Below are 18464 nucleotides of genomic sequence, written 5' to 3'. Positions count from 1 at the left end.
AAACCATGTTTCTGAATCACAGACACTAGGGATGACATGTAGATGGAGAAGAGAAGCGGTCCCAGCACTGAGCCCTGAGGCACACCAGTAGCTAGATGATAACAGTGATGGGATAAACCATGTTTCTGAATGACAGATCTAGTGATGACATGTAGATGGAGAAGAGAAGCGGTCCCAGCACTGAGCCCTGAGGCACTCCAGTAGCTAGATGATAACAGTGATGGGGTAAACCATGTTTCTGAATCACAGATCCTAGGGATGACATGTAGATGGAGAAGAGAAGCGGTCCCAGCACTGAGCCCTGAGGCACTCCAGTAGCTAGATGATAACAGTGATGGGATAAACCATGTTTCTGAATCACAGATCCTAGGGATGACATGTAGATGGAGAAGAGAAGCGGTCCCAGCACTGAGCCCTGAGGCACTCCAGTAGCTAGATGATAACAGTGATGGGATAAACCATGTGTCTGAATGACAGATCCTAGTGATGTCATGTAGATGGAGAAGAGAAGCGGTCCCAGCACTGAGCCCTGAGGCACTCCAGTAGCTAGATGATAACACTGATGGGAAAAACCATGTTTCTGAATGACAGACACTAGTGATGACATGTAGATGGAGAAGAGAAGCGGTCCCAGCACTGAGCCCTGAGGCACTCCAGTAGCTAGATGATAACAGTGATGGGATAAACCATGTTTCTGAATGACAGACACTAGTGATGACATGTAGATGGAGAAGAGAAGCGGTCCCAGCACTGAGCCCTGAGGCACTCCAGTAGCTAGATGATAACAGTGATGGGATAAACCATGTTTCTGAATGACAGATCTAGTGATGACATGTAGATGGAGAAGAGAGAAGCGGTCCCAGCACTGAGCCCTGAGGCACACCAGTAGCTAGATGATAACAGTGATGGGATAAACCATGTTTCTGAATGACAGATCTAGTGATGACATGTAGATGGAGAAGAGAAGCGGTCCCAGCACTGAGCCCTGAGGCACTCCAGTAGCTAGATGATAACAGTGATGGGAAAAACCATGTTTCTGAATGACAGATCCTAGTGATGACATGTAGATGTAGAAGAGAAGCGGTCCCAGCACTGAGCCCTGAGGCACTCCAGTAGCTAGATGATAACAGTGATGGGGTAAACCATGTCTCTGAATGACAGATCCTAGGGATGACATGTAGATGGAGAAGAGAAGCGGTCCCAGCACTGAGCCCTGAGGCACACCAGTATCTAGATGATAATAGTGATGGGATAAACCATGTTTCTGAATGACAGACACTAGGGATGACATGTAGATGGAGAAGAGAAGCGGTCCCAGCACTGAGCCCTGAGGCACTCCAGTAGCTAGATGATAACAGTGATGGGATAAACCATGTTTCTGAATCACAGATCCTAGTGATGTCATGTAGATGGAGAAGAGAAGCGGTCCCAGCACTGAGCCCTGAGGCACTCCAGTAGCTAGATGATAGCAGTGATGGGATAAACCATGTTTCTGAATCACAGATCCTAGTGATGTCATGTAGATGGAGAAGAGAAGCGGTCCCAGCACTGAGCCCTGAGGCACTCCAGTAGCTAGATGATAACAGTGATGGGGTAAACCATGTTTCTGAATGACAGATCTAGTGATGACATGTAGATGGAGAAGAGAAGCGGTCCCAGCACTGAGCCCTGAGGCACTCCAGTAGCTAGATGATAACAGTGATGGGATAAACCATGTTTCTGAATGACAGATCTAGTGATGACATGTAGATGGAGAAGAGAAGCGGTCCCAGCACTGAGCCCTGAGGCACTCCAGTAGCTAGATGATAACAGTGATGAGATAAACCATGTTTCTGAATGACAGATCTAGTGATGACATGTAGATGGAGAAGAGAAGCGGTCCCAGCACTGAGCCCTGAGGCACTCCAGTAGCTAGATGATAACAGTGATGGGGTAAACCATGTTTCTGAATGACAGATCTAGTGATGACATGTAGATGGAGAAGAGAAGCGGTCCCAGCACTGAGCCCTGAGGCACTCCAGTAGCTAGATGATAACAGTGATGGGATAAACCATGTTTCTGAATGACAGATCTAGTGATGTCATGTAGATGGAGAAGAGAAGCGGTCCCAGCACTGAGCCCTGAGGCACTCCAGTAGCTAGATGATAACAGTGATGGGGTAAACCATGTTTCTGAATGACAGATCTAGTGATGACATGTAGATGGAGAAGAGAAGCGGTCCCAGCACTGAGCCCTGAGGCACTCCAGTAGCTAGATGATAACAGTGATGGGATAAACCATGTTTCTGAATGACAGATCTAGTGATGACATGTAGATGGAGAAGAGAAGCGGTCCCAGCACTGAGCCCTGAGGCACTCCAGTAGCTAGATGATAACAGTGATGGGATAAACCATGTTTCTGAATCACAGATCCTAGTGATGTCATGTAGATGGAGAAGAGAAGTGGTCCCAGCACTGAGCCCTGAGGCACTCCAGTAGCTAGATGATAACAGTGATGGGATAAACCATGTTTCTGAATCACAGATCCTAGTGATGACATGTAGATGGAGAAGAGAAGCGGTCCCAGCACTGAGCCCTGAGGCACTCCAGTAGCTAGATGATAACAGTGATGGGATAAACCATGTTTCTGAATCACAGATCCTAGTGATGTCATGTAGATGGAGAAGAGAAGTGGTCCCAGCACTGAGCCCTGAGGCACTCCAGTAGCTAGATGATAACAGTGATGGGGAAAACCATGTTTCTGAATCACAGATCCTAGTGATGTCATGTAGATGGAGAAGAGAAGCGGTCCCAGCACTGAGCCCTGAGGCACTCCAGTAGCTAGATGTTGGGTCTTAGACACCTCACCCCTCCACGATACCCTAAAGGACCTACCTGAGAGGTAAGACTTGAACCATTGGAGTGCGGTTCCCGAGATGCCCTTCATCTTTAGGATTGACAGGAGGATCTGGTGGTTAACTGTGTCAAAGGCAGCAGACAGATCCAGCAGGATGAGAACTGAGGATTTGGAAGCTGCTCTTGCCAGTCTCAGAGCTTCAATTACTGAGAGCAGGGCCGTCTCAGTGTAGTGTCCTCTTTTAAAACCAGGCTGATTGTTTTCCAGTAGGTTGTTCTGTGTAAGGAAGGAAGAGATCTGGTTGAAAACAACTCGTTCAAGTGTTTTCGCGACAAATGGAAGCGATTGTCTCTCTCTCTCTCTCAGCTGGTCGAGTCTCAGTGATTGTCTCAGTGATTGTCTCTCTCTCTCTCTCTCTCTCTCTCTCTCTCTCTTTCAGGTGTTAGAGTCTCAGTGATTGTCTCTCTCTCTCTCTCTCTCTCAGGTGGTAGAGGATCATCTGGATGAACTGTGGGATGCTCCTGAGATCGATGACTCTGATCACCAGATCTCGTCTGATCAGCGCTTCAGGTACTCGACTCTTTATCTGACGCGTGACACTCTGAGGACGTTCCTTTCTGACGGTCTCTCTGTCCAATCAGCTCTCTCCGCTTCGGCCACGCCCTCTACGGGTCTGGCCAATCAGCAGTGTTCCTGGGCGGAGCTGTGGAGACCAACGGTTCAGTGGCCAATCAGTGCAGGAGACAGCAGTGCTCCAGTGACAGAGAGGTGTGTGTGTGTGTGTGTGTGTGTGTGAGAGAGAGAGTGTGTGAGTGTTTGTTACAGAGTGTTTGTTAGAGAGAGCGAGTGTGTGTGTGTGTGTGTGTGTGTATGTGAGTGTGTAGGTGGTGTGTGTTCATCTGTATCTCACTGTCTGTGTGTGTGTGTGAGAGAGAGAGTGTGTGAGTGTGTAGGTGGTGGGTGTTCATCTGTATCTCACTGTGTGTGTGTGTGTAGGTGGTGTGTGTGTTCAGACGGCTGGTTCAGTTGTACTCGCTCAGTGTCCTTCGGTTCTCATCGTTCAGCAACACACTGAATCACATGACAGCGACGGGGCGACAGCAGCACCTGCAGCAGGTACACACACACACATACACACACACACACACACACACACACGACTGTATGACGTTGACGTGAGTGTGTTCCAGGTGTGTGAGGGTCTGAGGCAGATGTGTGTGTTGTATATCGGCCCGCTGCCCGCCGACAGCACAGAGAGAGACATACACACACTCCTGAAGCACTGCGGACGCCTCCGGACCATACGCCTGCTGCAGCACACACACAGGGTAACACACACACACACACACACACACACACACACACACACACACACACACACACACACGCGGTAACACACACACACACACACGCGGTAACACACACACACACACACGGGGTAACACACACACACATACACACACACGGAGTTCAACACACACACACACACACACACACTGAATGTAGTTGTCGTCTCTCTCTCTCTCTGTGTGTGTGTGTGTGTGTGTGTAGGTTCACGCTGAGGTGGTGTTTGAGCATCTTGAAGGAGCTCAGCTCGCACTAGATCTCCTGAATGGACACCAGATCAACGACTGCACCATCAAGGTCTCGCATTCACACACTTCATTAGATTACACACACACACACACACACACACACACACACAGCTCTGAGGTTCTGCTGTACTGATCAGGTTCGGCGACCCGTACACGAGCTCTGTCTGGATCTGGACCAGCGTGTGTCTGAGCGTCGGGACGACCCCCTCATTGGTCACATGATCTACGTGTGTAACCTGTCCACTAAACCCCGTCGCCATGACGACCAGCTCCAGACCTTCACGCAGTTCGGCCCCGTTCAGCAGATCAGCAGCGCCGCAGAGCATGCTGGGAAACGCCCCCGACACGCCCTCATCAGTGCGTATGAAGCCCACACAGCTTCATTCATATCATATCATGGAAGAAGATTACAGCGAGAGAGTCCTCATTATGTGTGTGTGTGTGTGTGTGTGCGTGTGTGTGTGTGTGTGTGTGTGTGTGTAGAGTTCGCGAGCGCTGACAGCGTTCAGGCCTCAGTGGGCGTCGCCCTTCAGATCGGCAACAGGAAGCTGTCAGTCTGTCACGCTCTGACTCCGCCCCACATGACCTCATGGACACACACACACCCCGTTACTACGGAAACCAGCCCAGAGCAGACGGAGGAGTGTGAGGTGAGTGACAGCTGTCAGTCAAACGGTAACGCCTCTGTTGTTTCTGCTAGTTATGAGATGAAATGAAAGTGTCATGTGACCTCCAGGTGTCATGTGACCTCCAGGTGTCATGTGACCTCCAGGAGCCAGCGCTGGAGCGCCGGATGAAGAAGCTGGATGGGAAAGTGGGAAAAGTGTTTCGAGCGCTGGAGAGAAACTGCCTGAGCATCGTGATCCTGCCTGGAGCCAGGAGGTACAGTTACAATCTCACTCATAATTACACACACACACACAGAGTCCTGTGTGAGTTTGTGTATCAGTGTGACTCATGTTGTGTGTGTGTGTGTGTGTGTGCAGTGGTGGCATGGATCATCTCGGCCTCTGCTTTGTTCACATCAAACAGACGTGACTCGCCTGTGATTGGCTGAAGGGATTCCAGCTCGCCTGTGATTGGCTGAAGGGATCCCCAGCTCGTCTGTGATTGGCTGAAGGGATTCTGTGTTTTTATATCACACTTTTACTGTGTTTAAATACTGTTGAGAATAAAGAGTTTTACCCATGAACAGACTCGCTTCTTCCTGGAGAATGACCTCAGCACAGCAGCCCTGATGATCCTCACAGCAGAGAACGCTGACAGGGCACAGAGGGCTTTATACTTCAGGACACGCTGGGAAATACTGAGCTTTGCTGTGTCTCCCAGTGCTTTACACAGCTCCACATGGGATTTTACTGTGATCTACTGGCAGCAGAGTTGCCAGTCAGTTATTATAATAATTTGTTTTTATTACAGTTTATTGCCATTAACTAATTTAGAATGTTTTACACTGTTTTATTTTTCTCCATCTTACACCTTTAACCCTTTTATCCCCACATAATCTTGTGGACAGATCCAGGGGATCCAGAGACCGGTCTCCTCAGTTCCTCAGACTAAAGGAAAGGGGACGGGGATGTAGACATGTTTCAGTCCATCAAAATCACAATCTGCTAATATTCACTAAACACACTTAAAGGGGGGGTGAAATGCTGTTTCATGCATACTGAGTTTTTTACACTGGTAAAGAGTTGGATTCCCATGCTAAACATGGACAAAGTTTCAAAAGTTAAGTTGTACGTTTGAAGGAGTATTTTTGTTCCAAAAATACTCCTTCCGGTTTGTCACAAGTTTCGGAAAGTTTTTTTCGAGTATGGCTCTGTCTTACGTAAGAGAGAGCGGAATTTCCTTATATGGGTCCTAAGGGCACTTCTCCGCGGCCGCGCGCGCACTCGCAGACCAGAGAGAGAAGAGAGCGAAAGCAGTTCGCCATCAAAGCGCTATGCTCGGCTTTAGGGAAGTCAATGTCACCAAAGAATGGGTTTTTGGTTGGCAGGGCAAGACAACCCTGCACAGATTCCCAAAGAACCCGGCGTTAAGGGAATAGTGGATGGAGTTTGTTTTTGCGAAGCATCAACGGAGGTTGTGCACGACTCTTTGTTCCCTGCATTTCGACGATGATTGTTTTATAAACAAAGCCCAGATCGACTTATTTGCAGATCGTCTAATGCTTAAGGATCGAGCAGTCACAATGATAAAGTTTCGCTGTCGCGTGCGGTGAGTAAACTACTTCAAATGTCTCTCTGTGTTGTTGTTAGATCAGTTAGCACAGCTATAGCACACCGCCCACACGGCCCGCCCCCAGCCGCTCGGTTTTTTCCGGAAAGACTCGGTACAGCCTATCTTTAACTTATAAATATAATAAATCTAAAGACGTTTTGGAGATATGAAGGATGCAATACTACTCTATAGGTACTCAAGATTAACAGGAGATTGAGTGAAAATGAGCATTTCACCCCCCCTTTAAAGGGATACTCCACTTTTTTTGGAAATAGGCTCATTTTACAACTCCTCCAGAGTTAAACAGTTGAGTTTTACCGTTTTCGAATCCATTCAGCCGAGTTTCTGATATTTAGAAGAATATCAGTAACCAGACAGTTTCTGGTCTCATTGACTTCCATAGTAGGAAAAAATATATACTATGGAAGTCAATGAGACCAGAAACTGTCTGGTTACTGATATTCTTCTAAATATCAGAAACTCGGCTGAATGGATTCGAAAACGGTAAAACTCAACTGTTTAACTCTGGAGGAGTTGTAAAATGAGCCTATTTCCAAAAAAAGTGGAGTATCCCTTTAAGCTGGTCAGTAAAAAAGTAAAAAACATGTGGAAATATGTTCTCTGTACTCTGCAAAAAATGCTTGTCTTGTTTCCAGTCCAAATATCTAGAAATTCTCAAACCAATATGCATTTACTAGATGAGTAAAGTGACGTAAGATAATATGTCCTGTTTTTTCCGGGGGAATTAATAAAAATGAAGTGAGTTGATGCTTAAAAAAAGCAAAATGATCTTCCATTGGGGTCAGAAACATAATGTTAATTCAGACAGAAACGAGATCATTTTTCTGACCCCATTGGCAGATCATTTTGCTTTTTTTAAGCATCAACTCACTTCATTTTTATATATTTACCCAGAAAACACGACTTAATATCTACAATAACAAGGCACTTTTAAGTTAAAAATAAAAATAAATACTTACCAAAATGTGTTTTAATCCATTAGTCTCGCTGTAGTCAGTTATTTTTTTCAGTGTCGCATTTGGTGCAATATAGACAGACATGCGAGACGCGACACGTTCAGAATTAATAGTAAACGACAGAACAGCGCGAGCGGGAAGCGGCGCACCTCACGCGATTGCTCCACTAAGGTGGTGACCATCTTGAAATTTCAAGTAGCTGTGGGTGGCTTATTGTCTAGTGACCATCAGAGACTGCTCATGCCAATTTTCATGCTTGTATCACCAAATAAACCACTATATCACTTAACTGCTCCACTAAGGTGTCGGCCATCTTGAAAAAATGCCCACCATCTTGAAATTTCAAGTAGTTGTAGGTGGCTTATTGTCTAGTGACCATCAGAGACTGCTCATGCCAATTTTCATGCTTGTATCACCAAATAAACCACTATATCACTTAACTGCTCCACTAAGGTGTCGGCCATCTTGAAAAAATGCCCACCATCTTGAAATTTCAAGTAGTTGTGGGTGGCGTATTGTCAAGTGACCCACAGAGACTGCTCATGCCAATTTTCATGCTTGTATCACCAAATAAACCACTATATCACTTAACTGCTCCACTAAGGTGTCGGCCATCTTGAAAAATTAAAAATCTTGAAATTTCAAGTGGCTCGGACAATTTTCTTGTCAAGTGACCCATGGAGACTGCTCATGCCAATTTTCACGCTTGTATCATAAACTGAACGATTATATCACTTAGCCGCTCCACTATAATGACACATTGCTCTACTTATTGTGAGTGTTGTCATGTTTGTACTTAATTGCAATCTCCAGGAATTTCAAAGCAGCTGGAAAAAGTGTGCAAGTTGAAGGGTTGTGAAAAAATAAGTAAATGGTTGCATAGTATAAAACCACATCTATAAGCAGTGGCCCTGAAAGAGTGGCTAAATGGACGTCTATGCTAAACCATATGCAAAATAAGCACACACATGACGACAGCAATTTTCCAGCATGTCTACATGGACCAAGGAGAAGTCGAGACACTAAAAAGTGTCTAGCTGCTGGTATGTAGGCTAAAGAAGCAATAGTTACTTTTAACCCTTGTGTTATGTTGCGGGTCAATTTGACCCGTTTAGATTTTCTAGTTGTTGGAAATACTGGTTAACCAATGTTTTTTTTCTTGACATTTTGTGACTTTTTCTAATTTATCATCATGAACATGCATGCAAAGTTTCAACATGCTGGTGTTTTTTGACATATACAAACAAAATAAATGTTCCTTTCGTGATGTTCGCGGGTCAGTTTGACCCGCATATTTTAACGCTATAAGGCAACTGTACGGACCCAAAATAACAACATTTCTTGGTTATATTTTGTTATTTTATTTTTTTACTACCTTATGAAGCTAAAAAATTAGGTTTTCCACACTTATTTCAATACAGAAAAATATTTTGTCAGCCACAGATGCAAAAAATTACCTATCATTTATTTTTTCAAGCTACCTGAAATAATATTAAACTTTTTTTTTTTTTTTTTGTGTGACTTTTTCACATTTATCACCATGAACATGCATGCAAAGTTTCAACATACTGGTGTTTTTTTTGACATATACAAACAAAATTACTATTACGTTTGTGATGTTCGCAGGTCAATTTGACCATCATAGGCAGCTATTCAAAAGCAACTGTACAGACACAAAATAAAAACATTTATTTGATGTATGTCAGGGCATCAACTCCAGTTCTAAAGTATAAGTGTATCTAAAAGTGCTCTAACCCAAACCAAACACACTTGAAAAAGCTAAATCATGGTGTTCAGAATTAATTGCAAAAAACATTTTCATTAAATCATATCTTCAGATATATATATTTTGGAATATTTGACAAATGTTGATATTAAAAGTTTACAGTTTGAACCTGAATCTTGTGTGATTTTTGAGGAATTGTATTGAATCCAATGCGGGTCAATTTGACCCGGACCATGAGGGGAGTGCACAGAATTCCAACATAACACGAGGGTTAAACAATGTATGCAGATCATTTAGCTTGCCTTTTTTTAATTTAAAATTACATATCATACTATAGTAACACTTCCAATAATTTAGGAACATATTTCAAGCTGGAGAGAGTTCTCTCCAACAAGAGAACTTTGAAGGATGTCGCAAAGCTAAGTCCGCACTTCCAGACTTCTTCCATCGAGGTTTTCCACAGTGTAATACTGCGGTTTACACCAAAAAATGTGGTTTTTCCATTTCTGGGAATGTTGTGCAGGTAATGTTATTGTTGTAGAAATAAATTTACTTTTACATACACTGTAGACATTGTATGTTGAAAATGTATTATTGCTCTGTAGACTATACCTGGCTGCACTACATTACAATGAGAATGCCGGGCGTCCTCAAGCCACAACAGCCGCTGGTCGACCGGTGTTCACAGTGACCTCTCCAAAGGCCGAGAAGGGAGAACACCGGGTCAGAGAAGTGAAGACACAAGCAACATTCAGTATGTATAAAATGAGTTTACTTAAATGTACATATCTTTTTTGCATTGTTTCTTACAAGCTATTTGAAAACTCAATATTTTACTAATTAAAAATAAAATAAAATGTTATATTGCACAGGATATGTGGATGACCTGCTGGACCTCATATTTGATAAAGTCTTTGTGGATCCTGCACCATATGTGGATGATGTTTTGAGGATGCCAATGCCACCAGCATTGTGTGCGGAGTATGACCGGCCAGAGAAGGAGGAGGCCATAAAAAAAAAAAAAAAAAAAAAAAAACGTTATCACATTATTTGTGTTTGTAGTTTCAAAAAATTGCACGAACGTTATCACAGTGTTTGTGTGTGTGTGTGTGTGTGTTGCACATCCATAATTACAAAGGGGACGCGATTAAAACTCTATAAGTACATAAATGTATCAAATAACCATTCCAAGACGTCCTGCTCCATTCGGAGTCTCTTCATCATCTGGGTCTGATTCCGGTTCATACATGTACGGCTGAATGCCATACAGAACAGCGGGTCTCTCACTCTCAGCCATTCTGCCTCTACCGACTGCAAGTTACGCCCTCATCCAAAGGCAGGGCGGGGATATGCAGCTCATTTACATTTAAGGTGGTACACACCAAAACAGCTCTTTTTAAAACAGGCCCCAAAAATGACATTTTCAAATGGTTATAGTAAATTAACTGTGGGGTATTTTGTGCTGAAACTTCACAAATACATTCTGGGGACACCCGAGACCAATATTACATCTTGTAAAAATGGGCATAATAGGTGCCCTTTAAGGGAAAAATAAGTTGATTTTAAATTTCATGGCATCAACACATCTCAAAAAAGCCATGTTTCCCACTGTGTGGCATCCCCTCTTCTCTTTATACCAGTCTGCAAACGTCTGGGGACTGAGGAGACGAGTTGCTCAAGTTTAGGAAGAGGAATGTTGTCCCATTCTTGTCTAATACAGGCTTCTAGCTGTCTTAGGTCTTCCTTTTTATGATGCACCAAATGTTTCTATGGGTGAAAGATCTGGACTGCAGGCTGGCCATTTCAGTACCCGGATCCTTCTTCTACGCAGCCATGATATTGTAATTGAGGCAGTATATGGTCTGGCATTGTCATGTTGGAAAATGCAAGGTCTTCCCTGAAAGAGACGACGTCTGGATGGGAGCATATGTTGTTCTAGAGCTTGGATATACCTTTCAGCATTGATGGTGCCTTTCCAGATGTGTAAGCTGCCCATGCCACACGCACTCATGCAACCCCATACCATCAGAGATGCAGGCTTCTCAACTGAGCGCTGATAACAACTTGGGTTGTCCTTTTCTTCTTTAGTCTGGATGACATGGCATCCCAGTTTTCCAAAAAGAACTTCATATTTTGATTCGTCTGACCACAGAACAGTTTTCTACTTTGCCACAGTCCATTTTAATGAGCCTTGGCCCAGAGAAAACGCCTGCGCTTCTGGATCCTGTTTAGATATGGCTTCTGTTTTGACCTATAGAGTTTTAGCCGGCAACGGCGAATGGCACGGTGGATTGTGTTCACCGGCAATGTTTTCTGGAAGTATTCCTGAGCCCATGTTGTGATTTCCATTACAGTAGCATTCCTGTATGTGATGCAGTGCCGTCTAAGGGCCCGAAGATCACGGGCATCCAGTATGGTTTTCCGGCCTTGACCCTTATGCACAGAGATTGTTCCAGATTCTCTGGATCTTTGGATGATATTATGCACTGTAGATGATGATAACTTCAAACTCTTTGCAATTTTTCTCTGAGAAACTCCTTTCTGATATTGCTCCACTATTTTTCGCTGCAGCATTGGGGGAATTGGTGATCCTCTGCCCATCTTGACTTCTGAGAGACACTGCCACTCTGAGAGGCTCTTTTTATACCCAATCATGTTGCCAGTTGACCTAATAAGTTGCAAATTGGTCCTCCAGCTGTTCCTTATATGTACATTTAACTTTTCCGGCCTCTTATTGCTACCTGTCCCAACTTTTTCTGGAATGTGTAGCTCTCATGAAATCCAAAATGAGCCAATATTTGGCATGACATTTCAAAATGTCTCACTTTCAACATTTGATATGTTATCTATATTCTATTGTGAATAAAATATAAGTTTATGAGATTTGTAAATTATTCCATTCCTTTTTTACTCACAATTTGTACAGTGTCCCAACTTTTTCTGATTTGTCTGAATGAAGTGAGTTGATGCTTAAAAAAGCAAAATGATCTGCCAATGGGGTCAGAAAAATAATGTTAATTCAAACAGAAACGAGACTATTTTTCTGACCCCATTGGCAGATCATTTTGCTTTTATAAGCATCAACTCACTTAATTTTTTATTTCCTCAGAAAACAAGACTTCTACTCACTTTACTACTTTAGTAAATGCATCTTGATTTAAGAAATGTTTGATATTTGGACTGGAAACAAGACAAGAATACTAAGTAAGAAGAGCATGTTTTGCAGTGTACTTGTGTAAGTTGAGTGAAGGTTCAAGAGAATTAACAAATCACAGATTCTTGGATTGTTTTGCACTAAAAGCAAAATAAAGGAGATCCTGTAAATGACCAGAGCTTATAAAATAAGCAGAGAATTAGTTCCCAAGAGGGTCTGATGCAGGTGTGTGACCGCGTAACACTGACCTTTCTCTCCTTTCACACCCACACACACACCACCTGACAGATATGTCGTGAGAAATCACACACGTGTGTGTGAGAGAGAGACAGACGCTGACTTCACACAGAGAAAGGTCCAGCGGATAGTAGCGTGTTTTATACCTTTTTATGTACTATATGAATTCGCGCCCGCGCCCGACACCGGTTCATCCCTCAGTGCCGTTCTCTCTCACTCCGCTTCCGGGAGATCGTGTATTATCCGGTCTCAACATGAGGCGGGGTGTGCGTTATAATCATCAGGAGCCGTTTCCATGAACAGGTCATGCTAGAGTTGTGTATTTCTAAAAAAATATGTTTTTAATTATTTACATTTTTTAATTCCTAAAAAAATAGATTTGTTTATGAATTAGGTCGAATTCCTAAATAATTGGGTCACGGCTTACATGGGAAACTGCAGGTAAACCAGTCGTTGTTCACTGTGTGCCGCTAACACAGAAACTGTGAACATCAAATGGAAAATGTATTCAGTGCATTAAAGAAGAAAACCCCAAACCCACAGAGACTTCTCCTCCTCAACACCACTCGTTCTCACACATCAATCCACACACACAGCAACAACGCATACATTTACAAATATAAATGGTGTTTCGTAAGCTTATACAATACAATACAGCATTGGCACGTAGTAGTTCAACACACACAAAGCAGAATGTATTCAGAGTCTTTTAAATAGATCAGGAGAAATAAGGCAACTACACTTCAACACAGACCGTGAACACAGCACTGAGAGACGAAGGGCTTCTCTACACAGCGAGCGATCATCATTTACATTTACATTTACATTTAGTCATTTAGCAGACGCTTTTATCCAAAGCGACTTACAAATTAGGACTAAATTAGGCGAGTCATCATGAAGAGGCAAAAACAACAGCAATGCAAGAAGTGCTCAAAATACGAAGTTCAGGCATTATTCAGAGTAGCATAAGCCTGATAAGTGATGTTTCAAAGGGAAAGGAATTTTTTTTTGGTTTTTTTTTGTTTGTTAAGAGGTTAAGTGCTCACGGAAGAGATGGGTTTTCAGCTGTCTTTTGAATGTTGTCTGGGATTCTGCATTCTGGATGAGGGTGGGGAGAGCATTCCACCAGCAGGGAACTGTGAATGAGAATGTTCTGGAAAGAGATTTTGTGGCTCTCTTTGATGGAACCACGAGACGTCGCTCGTTGACCGATCGTAGGCGTCTGGTAGGGATGTAGACTCGTAGGAGTGAGTGAAAGTAGGAGGGAGCTGAGCCTGTGACAGATCTGTAAGCAAGTGTCAATGCCTTGAACTTGATGCGAGCAGCGAGAGGTAGCCAGTGCAGAGAGATGAACAGAGGAGTGACGTGGGCCCTCTTGGGCTCGTTGAAGACAAGACGAGCTGAAGCATTCTGGATCATCTGTAGGGGTTTGGTTGCACATGATGGAAGTCCAGCCAGAAGAGCATTACAGTAGTCAAGCCTAGAAATGACCAGGGCCTGGACGAGAAGTTGTGTTGCATGCTCAGTTAGGAAAGGCCTGATCTTCCTGATGTTGTGCAGTGCAAACCTGCATGATCGAGCTGTCTTTGAAATGTGATCTGTGAAGGTCAGCTGGTCATCAAACGTTACTCCAAGGTTTCTGACCGACCTTGATGGGGTGATTGATGATGAATCTAGCTGGATAGTGAAGTCGTGCTGTAGAGACGGATTGGCGGGGAGGACGAGAAGCTCAGTCTTTGCCAGGTTGAGCTGCAGGTGATGTTCCTTCATCCACGTCGAGATGTCCGCCAGGCAGCTTGAGACCCGTGCAGCTACTGTGGGATCATCTGGTTGAAATGAGAGGAAGAGCTGTGTGTCATCAGCATAGCAGTGGTTGGAGAAGCCATGTGCCTGGATGATGTGTCCCAGTGATGTGGTGTAGATGGAGAAGAGGAGCGGTCCCAGCACTGAACCCTGGGGAACACCTGTGGTCAGTTGATGTGCTCTGGATACCTCGCCTCTCCATGCGACCCTGAAGGACCGACCTGTGAGATAGGACTCAAACCAGTGGAGTGAGGTTCCTGTGATGCCCAGTGATGAGAGGCTGGACATAAGGATCTGATGATTCACAGTGTCGAAGGCAGCAGACAGATCCAGGAGAATGAGGACTGAAGATTTGGAAGCAGCTTTTGCGATCCGTAGGGCTTCTGTGACCGACAGTAATGCAGTCTCAGTTGAATGCCCTTTCTTGAAGCCGGATTGGTTGACATCCAGCTGGTTGTTTAGAGACAAAAAGGATGTTACTTGTTTGAAAACAGCTTTTTCAAGTGTCTTCGCAATGAATGGTAGGAGAGAGATAGGTCTGTAATTCTCTACAAAGGATGTGTTTAGCGTTGTTTTTTTAAGCAGTGGAGTAACCCGAGCCTGCTTGAATGCTGTGGGGAAAGTGCTAGTATGGAGGGATGAGTTGATGGAACAAAATCAACAGCAGACAGAACAGGGAACAGGCGTACAAACAGGGAACAAATACTGAAGCAGAACTCAGGCGAACAGGAACAGGGAAAACCAGACTAAAACAGTTAAACTGAACACAACCCTTGCACACACACAGGTTATTTACGCATCTGTGATTTAATGTTTTCCAACTCACTCGAGCACACACACACACACACCACACATCCACACCGCAAACGCTCTTTGCAAAAACAGACAAAGAGACAAAAACATTTCCTTGCACGAAGATATGTTCATCTAGTCCTCATGTGTTGACAAAGAAGATGTTCTTTTTCCCGAAAATACTAGTTAATGTTATCGCTTTGGACTGAAACTTAGTGACTTTGTTCACAAATGGTATAACTACTTCTCACATGTTTTTTGACAATTTTCTTACTTTTTTCTTTTTTTTTTAAGTTTAGTTTCTCTGTGAAAAAGAATGTGTGTAATACTCAAAATAGTGTGTGTGTTTGTGTAGCATGTGTATGCATGTATCCACACATGCACAGGTGCAAGGGCTCGATGTTTGCAAGCACACATGCACATATGTGTACATAAACATAATGAACATGCTCCTGAAAACTTTTAGAGCCCTTTATCTGTTTGCGTCTGTAGATTTCAGGTACAGTATATATATCTTTAAAGGCCGCTTTCTCAAAATGAGTTTTTCCTCCAACATTGAGTCAGAAATCTCCACTTCAGCAACACTGACACACACCACACTTTACAGCCGGCCTTTTTTCCATCCATATTCTGAAGGCTTTTACAGAGGGATTTGTACATATATCATTTTCCTGATTTCCTGAACATTTTTAGCCTGGATGCCAGCCGAACTTAGCGGTCTGGACTTGATCCGTTGTGGAGCAACTATGCTCGACCCAGAGCTGTCAGGGCGGGGATGGACAGATGATCAACAGTGGCGTAATCATCCACGTCACCAAAGAGCGCTTGGGATGAATTCGTTTACGACAAAGATGCCGCCATCGCGTCTGTTATAGAAGATATCGACAGCGTGTTCATTTTAAAAGAGGAACAGAGAACCGCGATTAAGGCATTTGTCGATCGGAAAGATGTTTTCGCCGTCCTAGACTATGGTGGAGATAAACCAGTCTGGACCTTCATCAGTTCCCTGGTTCTGAAGGGCTGGTGCGAGTTCAGCAGCTCAACGCTTAATGTCTTCAATCCTAAAGCATACATTAATTTGATGTTACTGGTTAACAACGTTGACAGTTTGTAGTTAAAGGGTTAATTGAAAATGATCATTTTCTTGTGACAAATTCTATCGTTTGTTGCCGACAGTTCACCCGTTGGCGTTAGCACACCTATATTCCTTACAGATAGACAGATTGACTTCCTTATTTAGCTTCACTTTGACATGTAAATGAATAACTTAAGTTAATTTTTCATAAAGGCTCTACTTGTTTTTTTATTGCCCATCCTCCTGTTGAACGGTGGTGTTCTCGTAAAGACCCGCCCCTTCTGATCAGCCATAAATCAGGCGGAGACCTCACAGTACTTCAGTAGCTTCACTGCGCTCCTGATCAGAGATGAACGCCTCACTCCTCCTCCTCCTTACTCTGCTCACCGCGGGCTTGAAGACCAGTCGAGCTTGTGGTAAACCCGAGCACAATCATGACTTATTTCAGCACTCGCACTTGTGCTACGAGTGCAGCGGCGTGGGGTATTACTGTCCAAAGAAGCCAGTGATGTGTCCCAGTGGATTCTCCAAGTGCATGAGTTCAACTATCGTACTGGACATCGGTAAGGCCAACGAGATGGATTGAAATATATACAGTACCAGTCAAAAGTTTGGAAACATTACTATTTTTAATGTTTTTGAAAGAAGTCTCTTATGCTCATCAAGCCTGCAGTTAAAAAAACAAAATATTATGAAATATTATTACAATTTAAAATAATGGCTCTCTTTTTTAATATACTTTAAATGTAATTTATTTTTGTGATGCAAAGCTGAATTTTCATCAGCAAGTACTCCAGTCTTTGGTGTCTTATGATCCTTCAGAAATCATTCTAATATGATGATTTGATACTCAGTTATTATCAATGATGGAAACAGTTGTGCTGTTTAATATATATTTTTTGGAATACTTTTTTCAGGATTCATTAATGAGTAAAATGTTAACAGCATTTATTCATAAAAACAGCATTTATTCAAAATAAAACATTTCTAACAATATAAATCGTTACCATCACCTTTTATCAATTTAATGCATCCTTGTTGAATTAAAGTACTAATTTCTTAAAAAAAAAATAGTTATTGTTCCCAAACTTTTGAACGGTAGTGTATATTGTTACAAAAGATTTCTATTCTAAATAAATACAGTTCTTTTTATCTTTTTATTCATCACATAATCCTGAAAAAAGTATCTCAGGTTATAAAAAAATATTAAGCAGCACAACTGTTTCCATCATTGATCATAAATCATCATATTAGAATGATTTCTGAAGGATCATAAGACACCAAAGACTGGAGTACTTGCTGATGAAAATTCAGCTCTGCATCACAAAAATAAATGATATTTTAAAGTATATTAAAATAGATAACCATTATTTTAAATCGCAATACTATTTCACAATATTACTGTTTTTCTGTATTTTTAATCAAATAAATGCAGGCTTGATGAGCATAAGAGACTTCTTTTAAAAACGTTAAAAATAGTAATGTTTCCAAACTTTTGACTGGTACTGTACTTATATTTGACAGATGTAGAATTTGTCACAGAAATGCTACTTAATTTCTGTCGGAAATGAACAAATTCATTCTGCTATTTAATTCTCAGATAGTTAAGTTAAAATAAAAAAAATAATAAAATGAATATACATCTGCTTTGCTGATATGATATTGCTTTTTTTAACTCTCACTGCTTATTTCTAATGTGACATATATTCATAAACACATTTCCCATCCAAACACTGTGCAGTTTAACTACTCTGTCCTATCATTCATGTTTTTAGATGGATCTAGTTTGAGAATGCCAAAAAAGGAGTGTATCGATGACTGTCAAGATGGGTCCATAAACTACGGCATAATGAAGACGGCTTTCTCCTGCTGCGACACCGACTTCTGTAACGCCAGAGACGCTCCAGGTATTGTGCTTTCCTGACCCGTCTTCATTAAGGTCCTCGATCTCGTTTACACACTGCCTATGAAACTTTCGTCTGTCATAAATAAATTCAGACCGGGTTAAATTTTCTGTGTTTTTCACATCCGTAGCAAGCAATCTGAGAGG

The 18464-nt window shown here is 42.7% G+C and overlaps 1 protein-coding gene across 6 annotated transcripts in view; it reads left to right on the top strand.

The window, feature by feature from the left end:
• Window positions 1–5620, top strand: part of rexo5 (RNA exonuclease 5) — a 32143-nt gene extending 26523 nt beyond the window's left edge. Inside the window, exons 11-19 of one of the 6 annotated variants that reach the window (XM_081362186.1) lie at window positions 3320–3405; window positions 3477–3603; window positions 3832–3951; window positions 4026–4163; window positions 4387–4479; window positions 4568–4787; window positions 4914–5080; window positions 5185–5312; window positions 5417–5620. In XM_081362186.1, coding sequence (XP_081218312.1) covers window positions 3320–3405; window positions 3477–3603; window positions 3832–3951; window positions 4026–4163; window positions 4387–4479; window positions 4568–4787; window positions 4914–5080; window positions 5185–5312; window positions 5417–5468 — 1131 coding nt within the window. In that variant the 3' untranslated portion in view covers window positions 5469–5620. Of the gene's footprint in view, window positions 1–3319; window positions 3406–3476; window positions 3604–3831; window positions 3952–4025; window positions 4164–4386; window positions 4480–4567; window positions 4788–4913; window positions 5081–5166; window positions 5313–5416 lie in introns of all 6 variants that reach the window. The other 5 variants (XM_081362185.1, XM_081362187.1, XM_081362188.1 and 2 more) reach the window with 5 other exon arrangements.
• The last annotated feature ends 12844 nt before the right edge of the window (window positions 5621–18464 follow it).

This window comes from Scardinius erythrophthalmus (assembly GCF_964197995.2).
Source record: "Scardinius erythrophthalmus genome assembly, chromosome: 3".
In the NCBI taxonomy this organism is placed as follows: Eukaryota; Metazoa; Chordata; class Actinopteri; order Cypriniformes; family Leuciscidae; genus Scardinius; species Scardinius erythrophthalmus.
Note: the sequence above shows the minus strand (reverse complement) of the source record. Positions and strands in the feature narration are given on the sequence as shown.